The sequence below is a fragment of the Quercus robur genome, chromosome 1, assembly GCF_932294415.1.
Source record: "Quercus robur chromosome 1, dhQueRobu3.1, whole genome shotgun sequence".
NCBI classification, from domain to species: Eukaryota; Viridiplantae; Streptophyta; class Magnoliopsida; order Fagales; family Fagaceae; genus Quercus; species Quercus robur.
Genome location: NC_065534.1, coordinates 32,501,278 through 32,517,821, shown reverse-complemented (window position 1 = coordinate 32,517,821; position 16,544 = coordinate 32,501,278). Strand labels below are relative to the sequence as shown.

At 32.0% G+C, this 16,544-nt stretch overlaps 1 protein-coding gene across 1 annotated transcript; it reads right to left on the bottom strand.

Moving 5' to 3' along the window:
* Positions 1–8,175: 8,175 nt before the first annotated feature.
* Positions 8,176–9,241, bottom strand: LOC126731192 (osmotin-like protein). Its single transcript, XM_050435024.1, has one exon. It carries the CDS (start codon positions 9,173–9,175, stop codon positions 8,423–8,425), a length of 753 nt encoding a protein of 250 aa, XP_050290981.1. The 5' UTR covers positions 9,176–9,241; the 3' UTR covers positions 8,176–8,422.
* Between the last annotated feature and the right edge of the window lie 7,303 nt (positions 9,242–16,544).

The window sequence follows — 16,544 nt, the reverse complement described above, 5'->3', positions numbered from 1 at the left end:
CTTTGAAACCTGAAGCATTCAGCCTACTAATTTTCAGTGCATCATCAGTTAGGATTAGTACCCTTAAATCCTATTGTAAGATGCTATGTACGTTATTATGTATGACATTGTGTATGATTTCATGTTGTGATTAATAGAGTTGTTTTATTATTATCTAAAATAATGGTAGTATGAATATTCAAACATTATCATATAGTCCATGAGATGCATAGTATGTGATTTATGTGAAAAGTCACAAACGACATAAATTACAAGTTCTTTGTAAATTTAGAATTTTAGTTCGTAGTCGGTGATGAAATTGGGCATTTCATCTGCGAAGACTATAACATATCAACTAAGATGATTTGTCTTGATCATGGAAGTGGAGACTTCAAGTTGATGTGTTGATATGTTTCAAGAGTTAAGACATATTGAACTGGATCGCTGTGAGATTTATTATTTTCTTAACGACCGTCAATTGAATAATAAATCTCACGACTTATATTTACATGAACTCTTAATTATGAGAGAATAATGGACCTGATCATAAAGTATAGATTGTTTTGATATATCAAGAGTTAGATCTAAACTAACGATCAAAACCTTAGTATGTTAGGCAACCACATTTAGTGTTGATGGAATATATATTCTCAAGATGGAATTCATAGTCTCTTAACGGAGATATAAAATATTCCCTTGAGATAAGTTTAATGGGTTTGTTATTCAGAATGTTAGGCCTAACTATTTTAGTAAATAGTTACTAAAGTATATATTTATGAAATTAGATTTCATAAATATATGATGAATAATTTAAAAGATTAAACCGGGTACTCAAGGATTAAGATGTAGTAATCTACAAAGTGACAGTCTATATTTATGACTTTGTGTTACTATGAATATTTTATGAATGGGTTGCATGTACGATAAAGTCTTGGAATATAATTTATTAATAAGACCTAGAGTGCAATTATATTTATATAGTTGTATTAAATATAATTAATGGTAATTTTGGACTTGTCAAGAGTTGATAGAAAAGTCCAAGGCCCATTGGAGTTAGTATCTTATTTGTTCCCTTTTGATCCCACTCCAAGCCACATAATAGAGCCCAATTGGAAAGATCCAAAAGGCTAGCCCAATTAGATAATCAGTTATAAGGAGAGAAACATACAGAATTTTGTAATGATATACATGAAATGGTATGTATGTGAATGTTGGACACTCTTTAATATCAATTGCGAATGAAGTAGATCCCTTAATTTTCCACTGTGTATGTTTTGTATGAGATACAAACATGTATTTTTCTATCAAATGGTATCAGAGAAGGGTTCTCAATTTCGAATCTGTATAACATGTTTTTTTGAGTTTTGGAATTAGAGATAATAGTTTCATGATGTTAGAAGATTATATATTTAATTTTCTACATGGTTGTTGAAACTATGGTTTGATGGAAACTAATATTGATGTTATGATGTTGTTTAAATTTGAATTTGAGTATGTTGAATTAAACTTTAAGGCTATAACATTAATGGAATTCAGTTTTGATATCAAATTCTATCTATTATGTTCATATGGTGGTTGTTTGTTCATAAAAAACCGTTGAAAACTGTTTACATATGCCTTTTAAAAATTGAAAATACGCGTTTTTCGCAGGTTACCTTCTCGCGAAGTTACTCGCAAAAAATGCCTCTGAAGCCTAAAACTTTTCGCAGGTAAGCTTTACTCACAAAACAGTCGCGAGACAGTCGCAAAAGTTTTTGTTTGAATTTTGTGTTTTCATTTTTTTTGCCTTAATTCATTTTCATGGGAAGAGCCTAGTCGCGAGATTCTCGCGAAAATGCTTCTAAAGGGATTTTTTAATTTTTCCTAAGTGTTTTCAAATGTATAAAGTGCAAGGCTGTGTGTGATTAGATTACACATGTTTTATAATTAAAAAACTTTCTTTTAAAACATCTAGTGGGAGAGAGATACAAGGGTTTGGTCTCATGGCCTCCATTGTCGATTCATAGTAGTGTGAAATATATACTTTGTCTTAGCTTCGAGCTTTGCATTCCATGCGGAGAGTATTTATTTCATGGTCCTACAAGGTTGAACTTCTAGGTTTATAGTGGTTTGATCAAACACCTTGTCTTAGCTTCGAGCTTTGCATTCCATGTGGAGGGTGTTTTGTATCATGGTACTACAAAATAAGTTTGTTAAGGGGATGAAATGTGGCTACACATGATTCTAGACAATGGTATACATTAGACTAAATATTATAGTATCCTCTATGCTGAGTTCTTACTATTATTATTTAGAGGTCAAATGTATAATGACATATTATTAGTGTTTGGTAAGAGTTATCATGATAGCACTAATAATGGGAATAGTTCTTAATCAATCATAGTATTTAATATTCACTCTATGCTGAGGGATATTGAATATGGGATTGGGTTGTCGTTGCATATATTATACTATAGTTTTATTTAAGTTCCATACTATATGTTTATATGCTAAATTGATAATGTCTAGTTTACTTGTTATATTCATGTTTATTATTTTCATATTTAATCATGGCATCATTTAGCCCATTCGTTACTATTCTTAATCAAAACAAACTGACTGAATCCAACTATATTGACTGGAAAAGAAATTTGGACATTGTTCTTACAGCTGAAGAGCACAAATATGTGCTTACTCAACCATGTCCTAGCTTTCCTTCATTAGATGCTCCTCCCAAGGAAAAACAACGATATGATCGTTGGCAGAAATCTAATGAGATGGCCAAGTGCTAAATCCTAGCATCTATCTCAAATGTTCTACAGCATCAAATGCAGGATGTAGAACTAGCTTCGGACATAATGCTAAGTCTGAAAGAGATATTTGGTGAGCAAGGTAGTTTTGCAAGGCAAGAAACCATGAGACAAATTTATAATACCAAAATGGCTGAAGCCACTTCAGTGAGGGAGCATTGTCTTACAATGATCTCTAATCTGAATACATTGGAGGTTTTAGGTGACCATTTGATGGAGAAATATATGTTTGTATCGCATACAAAATATACGCAACAGAAAATTAACGGATCTACTTTATTCGCAATTGATAACATGTACTATGTAAATTTTAGAATACAAGAATAAGAGAGTGTACCTTGGTGTGATGAATTTCAAAATAAAAATTAGAAGTACTTGGGAACACTTTTAATCTTCACTCCAATTCCATAAACGCCCAAGAAGTGTGGTCTCTCAATCAGTTATATGAATTTGTTCAAGAGAGAATTAAAGAGTGTCCAACACTCACAAACAAACCATTTCATGTATATTACTAAATTTTGTATATTTCTCTCCTTATAACTGATTATCTAATTGGGCTAGTCTTTTGGGCCTTTCCAATTGGGTTCTAGTATGTGGTTTGGAGTGGGATCAAAAGGGAACAAATAAGACATTAGCTCTAATGGGTCTTGGGCTTTTTTTAGTCAACTTTTGACAAGTCCAAAATTACCATTAATTATATTTAATACCACTAAATAAATATAATTGCACTCTAGGCCTTATTAATAAATTATATCTCAAGACTTTATTATACATGCAACCCTTTCATAAAATATTCGTAATAACATAAAGTTATAAATGTAGACTGCCACTTTGTAGATTACTACATCTTAATTCTTGAGTACCCGGTTTAATCCTTTAAGTTATTCATCATATATTTATGAAATCCAATTTCATAAATATATACTTTAGTAACTATTTACTAAAATAGTTTGGCCTAATATTCTGAATAACAAACCTATTAAACTTATCTTAAAGGAATATTTTGTATCTCCATTAAGAGACTATAAATTCCATCTTGAGAATATATGTTCCATCACACTAAATGTGGTTGCCCAACATACTGAGATTTTGACCGTTACTTTAGATCTCACTCCTGATATATCAAAACAACCTACACTTCATGATCAGGTCCATTATTCTCTCAAGATTAAGAGTTCATGAAAATATAAGTCGTGAGATTTATTATTCAATTGACAATCGTTAAGAGAATAATAAATCTCATAGCGGTCCAGTTCAATATGTCTTAATTCTTAAAACATATCAACATATCAAGTAGAATTCTCCATTTCCATGATCAAGACAAATCATCTAAGTTGATATGTTATAATCTTCGCAAATGAGAAGTTCTTGAGAACACTTTTAATCTTCACTCAAATTCCACTTGTGCCCAAAAAGTGTGGTCTCTCAATTAGTTTTTATGAATTTGTTCAAGGGAGAATGAGAGAATGTCCAACACTCAATACAAACCATTTCATATTCTTACAAAAATTCTGTATGTTTCTCTCCTTATAATTGATTATCTAATTGAGCTAGCCTTTTGGGTCTTTCTAATTGGGCTTTTGTATGTGGCTTGGAGTGGGACCAAAAGGGAACAAATAAGACTCTAGCTCCAATAGGCCTTGGGCTTTTCTGTCGATTCTTGACAAGTCCAAAGTTACCATTAATTATATTTAATACCATTATATAAATATGATTGAACTCTATGCCTTATTGATAAATTATATCCCAAGACTTTATTGTACATGCAATCCCTTCATAAAATATTCGTAGTAATACAAAGTCATAAATGTAGACTGTCACTTTGTAAATTACTATATCTTAATCCTTGAGTACTCGGTTTAACCCTTTAAGTTATTCATCATATATTTATGAAATCCAATTTCATAAATATATACTTTAGTAATTCCTTACTAAAGTGGTTAGGCCTAACTCTTTGAATAACCGAATCCATTAAACTTATCTCAAGGAAATATTTTATATCTCCGTTAAGAGATTATGAATTCCATCTTGAGAATATATGTTCCATCAATACTAAATGTGCCTGTGCAACATATTGAGGTTTTGACCGTTACTTTAGATCTCACTCTTGATATATCAAAGCAACCTACATTCTATGATCAGGTCCATTATTCCCTCAGGATTAAGAGTTCATGTAAATATAAGTCGTGAGATTTATTATTCATTTGACAGTCGTTAGGAAAACAATAAAGCTCACAGTGGTCCAATTTAATATGTCTTAACTCTTAAAACATATCAACACATCAACTAAAAGTCTCTATTTCCATGATCAAGACAAATCATCTTGGTTGATATGTTATAGTCTTCGCAGATGAAATACTCAATTTCATCACTGACTACGAACTAAAATTCTGAGTTTACAAAGAACTTGTGATTTATGTCTTCTGTGACTTTTCACATAAATCACATACTATGCATCTCATGGACTATATGATAATGTTCGAATATTCATTTTATCATTATTTTAGATAATAGTAAAACAACTTTATTAATCACAATATTAAGGGTACTAATCCTAACAATCTCCCACTTGTCCTAAAGACTATTGTGCACTAATCTGACTCCCATTCCCTTCAAATGTGACTTGAAAGTCCTTTGAGGCAAGGATTTGGTAAAGGGATCTGTTAGATTATTTGCACTTTCAATCTTTGCTACTACTACATCTCCACGAGCAACAATTTCTCGAATGATGTGGTACTTTCTCTCAATGTGCTTTCCTTTCTTATGATTCCTTGGATCTTTGGATTGTGCAACCGCTCCACTATTGTCGCAAAACAATGTGATAGGAACTTGCTCCATTCTCACAACACCAAGATCAGAAAGGAATTTCTTAAGCCAAACGGCTTCCTTTGCCGCTTCACAAGCAGCAACATACTCAGCTTCCATGGTGGAGTCAGCAATACAAGATTGTTTAACACTCCTCCAACTTATGACTCCACCTCCCAAGGTGAACACACAACCTGAAGTGGACTTTCTGAAATCAAGATTTGATTGAAAATCTGAATCTGTATAGCCAATGGGAATCAAATCCTCATACTGGTAAACAAGCATATAATCTCTCGTTCTCCATAGATACTTGAGAATATGCTTTATAGCTTGCCAATGTTTTGGTCCTGGATTTGATTGATATCGGCTGACCATGCCAACTGAATAATAGATATCTAGTCTAGTACAAAGCATGTCATACATGAGACTTCCTACTGCAGAAGCATAAGGGACTTGTCTTATCATATTTTCTTCCTCTTGAGTCTTAGGCCTTTGGTTATCGGACAGAGGAACTCCATGTCTGAAAGGAAACAATCATTTCTTGGAGTTTTGTATGCTAAACCATTCTAGAACCTTATCTATATACCCAGCTTGTGACAAGCCTAAAATCTTATTCTTGCGATCTCGCCAAAGCCTGATCCCTAGAATAAAGTTAGCCTCACCCAACTCCTTCATATCAAATTGGCCTAACAACCAAACCTTTACCTTTACCTTCATTCTAGGCTTACGCCCACTCCACAATTCCATGGGTGTTTTGGGAATAGATTTTGATGGAACTAAATTCCAAAGATGTATTGCTGTATTTAAGGCATAATCCCAAAAAGAAATCATTAAAGTTGAGTAACTCATCATGGACCTAACCATTTCCAAAAGAGTCCTATTCCTTCTTTCTGCTACACCATTTTGTTGGGAAGTTCAAGGCGTAGTCAATTGGGATACAATCCCATTTTGAGTTAAGTAATACTTGAAATCCTCAAGAAGGTATTCGCCACCACGATCAAATTGAATGGCCTTTATGTGTTTACCAAATTGATTCTCAACCTCAGCCTTAAACTCTTTGAATTTTTTAAAGGCTTTGGACTTCCATTTCATTAGGTACACATAACCATATCTTGAGTAATCATCGGTAAAAGTGATGAAGTACTCATAACCTCCTTTTGCTTAGGTTGACATAGGACCACATACATCCGTATGAACCAATTCAAGCAATTCTTGGGCTCTTCTACCTTTTGCATTAAAAGGTCGTTTGGTCATTTTGCCTTCCAAACAAGATTTACAAATTGGAAATTCATCAAAGTCCATTGACTCTAAGAGTCTATTTTTTATTAGTTTTTGAATTCTGTTTGGATTAATATGACCCAAACGCAAGTGCCAAATCTAGTTTTACACTAACTAGACATATGACCCAATCTAGTTTAAAAAAAAAGTTATTGATTATAAAGAAACCTTTTCACCAGTAGCAATACTTATTTATGACTTTGTGTTACTACGAATATTTTATGAAGGGGTTGCATGTAAAATAAAGTCTTGGGATATAATTTATTAATAAGGCCTAGAGTGCAATTATATTTATATAATAGTATTAAATATAGTTAATGGTAACTTTGGACTTGTCAAGAGTTGACAGAAAAGCCCAAGGCCTATTGGAGCTAGAATCTTATTTGTTCCCTTTTGGTCCCACTCCAAGCTACATACTAAAGCTCAATTGGAAATGCTAAAAAGGCTAGCCCAATTAGATAATTAGTTAAAAGGAGAGGAACATACAGAATTTTTGTAAAAACATGAAATGGTTTGTATGTGAGTGTTGGACACTCTCTCATTCTCCCTTGAACAAATTTATAGAAACTGGTTGAGAGACCACACTTCTTGGGCACAAGTGGAATTGAAGTGAAGATTAAAAGTGTTCTAAAAAACTTCTGATCTTTGGTTTTGAAATTCATCACACCAAGGTACACTCTATTATTCTTAAATTTTGAAATTTATATAGTACATGTTATCATTTGCGAATGAAGTAGATCCGTTAATTTTCCGCTGCATATGTTTTGTATACAAACATGTATTTTTCCGACCGGCACAAATTCCCAACGTTTTGTTTCCTGCCTTTACTCTTTACCATACGTTACATTATCCATGGCCCAGAAAAACTGATCATGCTGACAAGCACTCATAACTATTGAGACCCGTTCAGCTGCTATTACAATATTTTAAGAGAAATGATATGTCTACAACAATTTTATAACAAATCTTAGGTGGCAGGTTTTTACTGATTGTTATTGTTGGGTTAAAAAAGTAATCTCAGTGCTAAATTCAAATTTGAACCAATAATAACTAACCACCTATGATTTGTTGTAAAAATGTTGTGGATGTAGCACCTCTCATATTTTAAATTGAAGTACCATTTTTTATGTTTGAAGTTTTTTTTTTTTTTTTTTTTTGACTGGATGGGTAGAAATTATGTCTGAAGTTTGAACTTTACCACATGAGACTAAAAGAGAGCAATTTTTGCTCATTAGCCACCGGCTAAGCACTATGTTGTTGTATTTACATTGAGAGAGAGAGAGAGAGAGAGAGAGAGAGAGAGAAAAGAAGAAGCAACCAATAATTACACACATACACATTAAACATGCATTAGACAAACCCCAAAAGATTACATCCCCACTCCAATCCTAAAAGAAAGAGGCTTTGCAGTTTGCACCATATAAGCCCATTACATAAGACACAGCGAAATGTCAATAACAACCCAAACCATATTTATTTATTTATATTTTTTTACTTTCCCATTTTTAAAAACTATAAACCGACTGAAATTAAGATGGGCATGCATGCATATCTCGTGGTCTCTCTTCTGTCTAGTGGCAGAAAATGACTTTGAGCTCTCGTGGCGACGAGCACTTATGCATGAGAGACGGACTGTCATGTGCATAAGTAGACGTGGCAGGACAAGCGCGCTTAAAGAACTGAGAGTAGGTCGAAGACCTACACGTCTGTGGGCTATTATAGTAGTTCTTACAACACAGTTCATCGGTACCAAACGCTTGACACCCACTCTTACAAGCAACAACTGAACCGTGACCCGGCGGTGACCGGAGCTTGAGTTTGTCAGGACACGTGTTGAGCAGATTGGGACGGCAGCCAATCAGAGGGCATTGGCCTTTACCCTCCTGTGGGGTCACAGTCATGGGGATGTTAAAGCCGTCAACGAGGCTAACAGCGTAAGAGGAGAGGTCAGTGTTGCCATGGTGGAGGCTGAACTGAGCTACAGTGGCTGGGGTGGCGCCGCCCAGGCCGTTGCACTCGAGGCGGTTGCTGCAGTCGCCGGTGGCGCAGGAGAAGCGGTTGTTGGAGTAGGTGCAGCCGGTACGGGCCCAGATCCGACCCGACCAGTGTTGAGTCGGGGCGGGGAAGGAGCGATGGGTGCGAGTGTTGAGAGCGAAGCCGCCGCGCTCGAGGACGGGGTTGCCGGAGTTGGGCTGGATGGCTGGCCAGACGGTGAAGGGGCAGTTGTTAAGCAGGGTTAGAACGAGACCTGGGTTCGTGGCTTTGGTGAGGGTGCACAGGATAAGAAATGTGGCAGTGAGAAAGACAAAGGAACTGGAAGCCATTTTCGGAAGCTGTGTGGGTGAGAGTGAGACATTGAGTGAAGGGTTTGGCTGCGTTTTATAGGAGCTTGGTATGTCATGCAAACTGACGAAGAACTACTACTAGTAGGAAGTAGGACTGGGTTTCTTCTCAGGAAGACTGAAAAGACCAGATTACCCTTATTCGTATATGAGACGTTGGGCTTTCTTTTTCGTTTTTGAGTACGTGCACTATTGTCTTTTTGTGGTACTATGTACAACGTCGGTCAGTGACTTTTTTTTACGTACAACGTCGGTCAGAAATAGGGACAGAGAAAGTATACTTAAAAAAAAAAAAAAAAAAATTTTAAGGATTTTTTTTTTTTTGGTTTTTAAAAGGACCAAGTTAAAAGTTATCTCACTTCTTCTGATTGCCAAAGTCAGATAACTCACGTCAGTTGAACAAGCAAACGTGGGGATGCCAAGGACTATTTTGGCCTCCCAATAACAGTGAAGTTGTGAATAAAGACTAGGTAGTCGTTTATTTAAGACTTTACAGTATTATTAAAAATTCATAATTATAACAATTTTCCAATTCCCACAGTCACAACTACCCCAAAAAAAAAAAAAAAATTCATAATTGTTAATTTAATCTAATTTTGAATTTGATCCTACTTTAATTTATCATAAACTATATAAATGCTTAAAGTTAACTTTATTTATTCAATTCTACTGTGTAACTTTTTTTTTTTTTTGAGGAACATTCTACTGTGTAACTTAATATATATATATATATCAATCCTATAATTTTGGCCTTTATTCGTGTAGGCTTTTCATTAGTGACTGTCCAATAAAATTTCGCCGTTACAATCCAACAGACCAAAACAATATAGTTCTGATATTTTTGGATATTTAAAATTAACAGTAAAGCTTCACTTTTCTAATTGAATTTTAACACTGAGTTAAATTGATCTAAACCATGTTATCTTTTACAAGGATAATTAAATTCAAAATAATTATGTGTTTGAATTCAATTGAAAAATTTAATGTATTGCATTTAAGATACATTGACTAATAATCTGTTTGTCTTGAAGTAAAAAATTTACATGTAAAAATTTGCAGTAAAATATATTTAAGTGTATATGACAAGTAAAATTTTTCAAGCAATCTACCCAAATTTACCACTGAAGTAGTTGATGATTTGATGCCAGTGATCCAATGACCAAAAATGTCATTTCAACCACGTAGACTTGCAGTTCGGTCATTATAATATTATATATACAAAAATTGAGTTTATACAAATAAATTATTACATTTTGGGCTTAACATGTTTAATAGTTTAGTTAAAAATTGAATTTTACCTTAACTTATTTACTAGATAAATGAGTTTAAATGAACTTCCTTTTAAGTTGAGTCTAGACTATTCATAAACCTTTCAAATTATTTACGGTACTAGTTGAAAAAATAATACTATTTTTTATACATTAGTTAATATAATTTTATAGTTGAATTTAAATTAAAGAAATTTTTTTTTGAGTAAACAAATTAAAGAATTTGTGCTACACCATATAAGAAGTTTTACCTTTCATTTTTCTCATTTGGTTGATGTGATCATTAGTTATGTTTTAAAAATTATAACCCAAGGAACCCACGGGGCCAAATCTGTTCAGCTCGAATTAATTACGTGTATGTGTAACTAGTTGCAAGTATTCTGTCAAAAAATAAAAGTATCAAATAGCAACTGTAGTTTGGACAAAATTTAGCTACAAAATTGATTGTAGACTTAGGTTACAAACTTACTCAATATCTTTTTATTATGAGTGAATTTTGACAAATCTACCATTGTATTACATCTTCTTCTTATATCCTCCATATTTGTAAAATTTCAATAAAATTAAAGATCAATAACTATGTTATCAATAAATTTTTAAATTACAAGTTTTTGTAATTTAAAATCATGCATGAAATATAAGATTATAGATTATATAATAAATAATATCCGATTGACACAAAAATTGATATATATTAAGAGCGTAAAGAACATGTAATTAATGGTTAAATTTTTAAAATATACAATAATATTTATTTTATTAAGTAAATTTATAACCTAAGATTACAATTAATTTTATAACTAAATTTTGTTAATGTAATTTCTAAAGATAGAGATAAGGATAAAAGCTACGGTGGACAATGACGCGCAATGGACAAGTATCTGTCAGGACTCATGAGTACAAACTCCAAAAAGAAACTATTCAAATTTCAAACTAAAAATGAGTAAAAGACTGTGCCCGCAAGCAGGACAAGTCTACTAATAGAATTTTATATATTGTTCTTAAGGTTTGTTTAGTGCTTTTGTTGCTTTATATGACTAAAATGGTAAAAGACAAAAACCAAGATTTGGGTTTGTATAAAACTATTATTTAAGAAATTTAAAAAATATCAAATTTATTCTTTAAGGGTATGTTTTGATACCACTTCTTATTGAAAACTCAAAATTTTTTACTAAAAATATTGTAGCAAAATAATTTTTAAAGATGTAAATAGTACCTTAAGACCCAATTTTAAAGTTAGATTTACGTTTTTTTGTACTTGCGGATCCTGTGAACAATGAACTGACCCAATCAAAAAACGCAAGCGCTAAACGCAACGCAAAAACGCGTTGCTATCCAAATTCACGCTAATTACAAATTGGGCTGAATACTGTTTGTGTTCTTTCTCCTCATATACCTAATTTGGTGTTTGCATGGTTTACTAGTAATGTTCTTGCCTCATGACCTTTAGCATTTTCAGTTAGCAGCATGGATAGGAAATTTGATATCTTTTATTTATTTATTTTTTTTCGGTAAACAAAATTTGATATAAAATGTATTCAAAATTGGTATCTCAATAGTGGTTTAGAATTGAATTTTTTCAAAGAACTTGGACTCCATAGCATATGTTGTACAGTTGGTCTTGACTGCATTGGTCTCACAGTAACCGCGTTATGGCAATTATATGCACGAGAAAATGTTTGGATAGCAAATGCTAAATGGATAGCAAGCAGAGATAAAAGAAAAAAAAATGTTTGGATAGCAAATGCTAAATGGATAGCAAGCAGAGATTAAAAAAAAAAAAAAAAAAAAAAAAAGAAAAAAAAAAAGAAAAAAGAAAAGAGTAAAGGATTTGAAGGAATATGAAAACTTTCAATAAACTATCGTTTATACTTGGAGAATAAATTGGATATTTTAAAAAAATCTTGGTAGTGTTTTGTATTAGCTCAAATCTTAAGAGTAATTTTTGCATATTACTCTTAAAGTTTTTTCATATTTTATTTTATTTTTCATACTACAAAAGCAAGTCAAATAAAAATAGAGAAGTATTTTGCATCAAATCGAACTAATCGTTTTTGGCACACACAATCCCGACATTAGGAACAATAAAAGAGGAACCCTGATTCGAATCAATGGAAATAGAAGTAATTTAGTTCGATCAAGTGGATCATGAGACAACAAGTTTAGACCCCAAATTAATTATGCAGTTAGTTTATCAATTTATTACCAATTAAACCAATTACGTAATCACAAATATAAAATTTAAAGTACAAAAATAGCAAACATAAAATAAGTAAATAAAGTAATAAAACAATAAAGACACATTGATTTGGTGACAAATTAAAAAATAGTGGAGAATGACTCATAAGGAAATCCACTATAAGGGACACACCCCGACTAGGGCAATCCACTGTGAAAATGAGTTACAATCTAGTACAAGACACTTGTTAGACACATGTTTCTAGAAATAGTTAACTAAATCTATTTAATAGAAGCCTTTTTTTACTTACCAAAAATAAACTTCTTTTTTTTTTAAAAAAAATTGGCATTTAGAGAATTAGAGATATGGACTCTATATTTTTATTTTTTAAAACAAAGGACAATTAGGATTGTTGGTTAACACACAAGAGTTAGAAATCCATAATTCATTTGTCATCTATTAAAAATAATGTTTTCTTTATTTTTTATTATTGTTATATGTTTCTTATATGGACTTATATATGGTTGGGAGTATAAAATGACGTTAAATTATTTAAAATTGATTATATTTTAATATATTTGAGAATTTTTAGAACTATTGATATACTCAAATAGTGTAATCTCTACCTTTTTTAATAAAATATTGATCTAAAATGTTTAAAAAATACCAATAATGATCAATATAATTTAAAATACAATTCATAGCTTACAATCAAATTGAATGAAAAAAAAGGGGTCATATTTAGTTATGTAAAGATTTTTTTTTTTTTGAGAGCATGTAAAGATTAACTTGGTGTAAGCATTTTTATTATATATGAGAAAATAAACATTTATCAAAAGAATCATGTTACATACATATTTTTTCAAAAAAAATGTTACATACATATTTTATGTATAAATAATAGGTTATTCGGATTTAAATTTTATTTATATATATACACATATTAGCCTTATCACACGTGCTTTACGCGTGCGATAAAACTTTTTTTTTTTAAGGAAGTTTTATTTATTTAGTGTTTTTGATATGGACAAAATTTAACTACAAAATTGGTTGTAGCTTTAAGGTACAACCTTACTCAATAAAATAAAAATTACTACATATTTTGAAAATCTACATTGAATTGCATGTTCTTTACTCTCTTAATACACATATCAAATTTTTTGTCAATTGGATATTATTTACTACATGATCTATAAGCTTATATTTTATGCATAATTTTAAACTACAAAAACTTGCAATTCAAACAATTTATTGATGACATAGCTATTCATTTTTAATTTTCTAGAAATTTTGCAAGTATGGAGTTTATAAGAAGAAAATATAATCTAATGGTTGATTTGTCAAAATTCACCTCTAGTTTTATAACTAAACTTTGTCCTTTTGATATAACGTGGGAATGGGCAGTTTTTGTTTTTTGATAGAAACTATGGGTAGGTTTTTTTTTTTATAGTTATAAGAACGTGGAGGTATTGGAAGTAGAAAGGAATTTTTAATAGGAATTTTTTAATTTTATATTTTATATAGGAGTAATGGGACGTGGGATGGTTTTTCTTTTATAGGAATATTTTTAATTTTTTGTTGATTTACTATTTTAACCTCATGGAATAATGATAAGTTAATTAAATTAGGGGTATTTTTGACAATAAAAATAATAATAACTAATTTTCTGAATCCTTTTAATACATCCTGGAATTATTCTTTTGGCTCAATACTACCGTATGTGTCTATTATACTAGAACTTACTAACTTTGAGGCACCTTTTTAAAGGTTTGTAACCATAGTAACTCACTAGGATGGAAGGCTACGTGGTTTTAGACTTTGATTACTCAAATTGATAATTAAACGTTGTTTGGTTTGTGCTGGGTTGTATTCATTTTTTATTTTCATCTTTTAAACTCATATTCTCTTTCTCAAATCCTGTACTCATTTTTTGTTTAGCACTAATTTTCTAGTCTAGTATTTGTTTTATATTTTCCTTTTATCTTTCGATTAAAAATTCACCATCACACCCACACCACACCTGTAAAACCACTATCACCACCAAACCCATATACACCACCCACAGCCACACCCACTACTCTTGTTTACCACCACCAAACCCAAATCCACCACCTACAACCTATCTTCATCACTATCAACCCTAAATCCACCACCCCCACAGTCACAAATCTGAACCCGTAGCTACAACCACATCCATCAGCAGCCACCCATATGCAAATGGGTTCAAAACCCACACTAAATCCAAATCCACCGCCCACATCCACATCCACAACCAATATTCACCACCACCATCGAGAGAGAGAGAGAGAGAGAGAGAGAGAGAGAGAGAGAGAGAGAGAGAGAGAGAGAGAGAGAGAGAGAGAGAGAGAGAGAGAGAGAGTCTTTATTAAAGATCCATTGGGTTTGGCACCCACAAACTTTGGATTTTTTTTTTTTTTTTTTTTAAGTCGCTGTATTCATTTTTAGTGAATATGAAAATGGTAAAAATGTGTATTAATTTTCTGTATTCAAACTCACTTTGTTGAATATTGAAATAAAATAAAAGCTAAGTACACAAAACAAAGCTAAACCAAATTTTTAGTGGTAGGTCCCACAAAAAAACTGAAAATGAAAACAAAATACACAATTTTTTTTCTCTTAACCGAACAATCTCTCAAGGGTTTAGCTTTCTATACTCACGGGTTAGAGACTTCAAAGTCTATTTGGCTAGTTTGAATATTCTACCTCTGGTTGACTCTCACTATTTCTAAATGTTGTTTGGCATGAGCTTATAAGCTCAACTTTTAACTTTTATGTACAGTTTTTTTTTTTTTTTTTTTTAAATCTCACATTTTGTTACTTTTTTCAAAGTACAAGTATACTTTAGCACACTTTTAACAAAAAATGTTTTAACGAAAAGCTAGATAAGCTGTTCTAAAAAAATGTAAATAGGGTTGTTATTGAAACAACACAATTTTTATTAGGGAAAAAGTTAACAGATGGCCTAAGGGCAATAATTTAGAAGATATTTTAAATAAACTTTTTATAGAAAAAAAAATTAATTTTTTTACTGCTTTTTCATACCCATGAAAGTGATGTCAAAATTTTTTTAAGAATGATTTAATAACAATTTCAGCACATTATTATACACTAATTACATCAAATAGTTATACATATATATATATATATATATATGTATGTATGTATGTATGTATGTATGTTATGAAAAAATTATAAAGAAATTGGTCATATTTACAGGTGCCTTTAGAGCAATTATTAATAAACCATTTTAGAACTGTAAGAACCCAAAGAATAGCCTAAGCCCACTTAGAATAGTGGCTCCCAATACTTCAAGCCCAAAACAATAATTTTGTAAGAGAGTGGGCTTTCTGAGTCAATTGCAATACTAAGTAAATTACAAGCTTGAGGATAACAGGATTAAACCAATTAACATGAACGAAACAAGCACAGATCCAGTGTAAATTCTTCCTTGGCCATGTCTGAGGATGAATTGTTCATTAACAGTCAAAGCTGATTTCTTTACAGTAAGGTCTTTATTTCTCTCTCTTTCAATTCGTAAAAATGCCACCCCTTCTTTTTAGAGGGGTTCCTTTCCTTATATAATCTTTTCTATTACATCTCAGCCCTCCACTTGTACGTCTCAGGGGAATAAGTTGGATGCTTGTTCCATCAGGACCCTTCTGGAGGTGGTAGAGAGAGTTGTGAACTATGGAGTAATTGTTCATGTGTCTTTTCCTCATAAATGCGGTTAGCTCAATTAGTGCAGAGTATTGAATGTGGAGGTGATGGCCACCTTTTCAGATATTTCATTTTTCCCTTGCTTGCACGACTCTGTTGTCCTTTACAGTGCTTTATTTTCTGGTGCAGAGAGCTGAATAAGGTATTCCCGAAGGGCATTTGCTCC

What these genes read in the sequence shown, in the direction of transcription:
- LOC126731192 (XM_050435024.1), bottom strand. Translation starts at nt 9,175, where the DNA reads ATGGCTTCCAGTTCCTTTGTCTTTCTCACTGCCACATTTCTTATCCTG.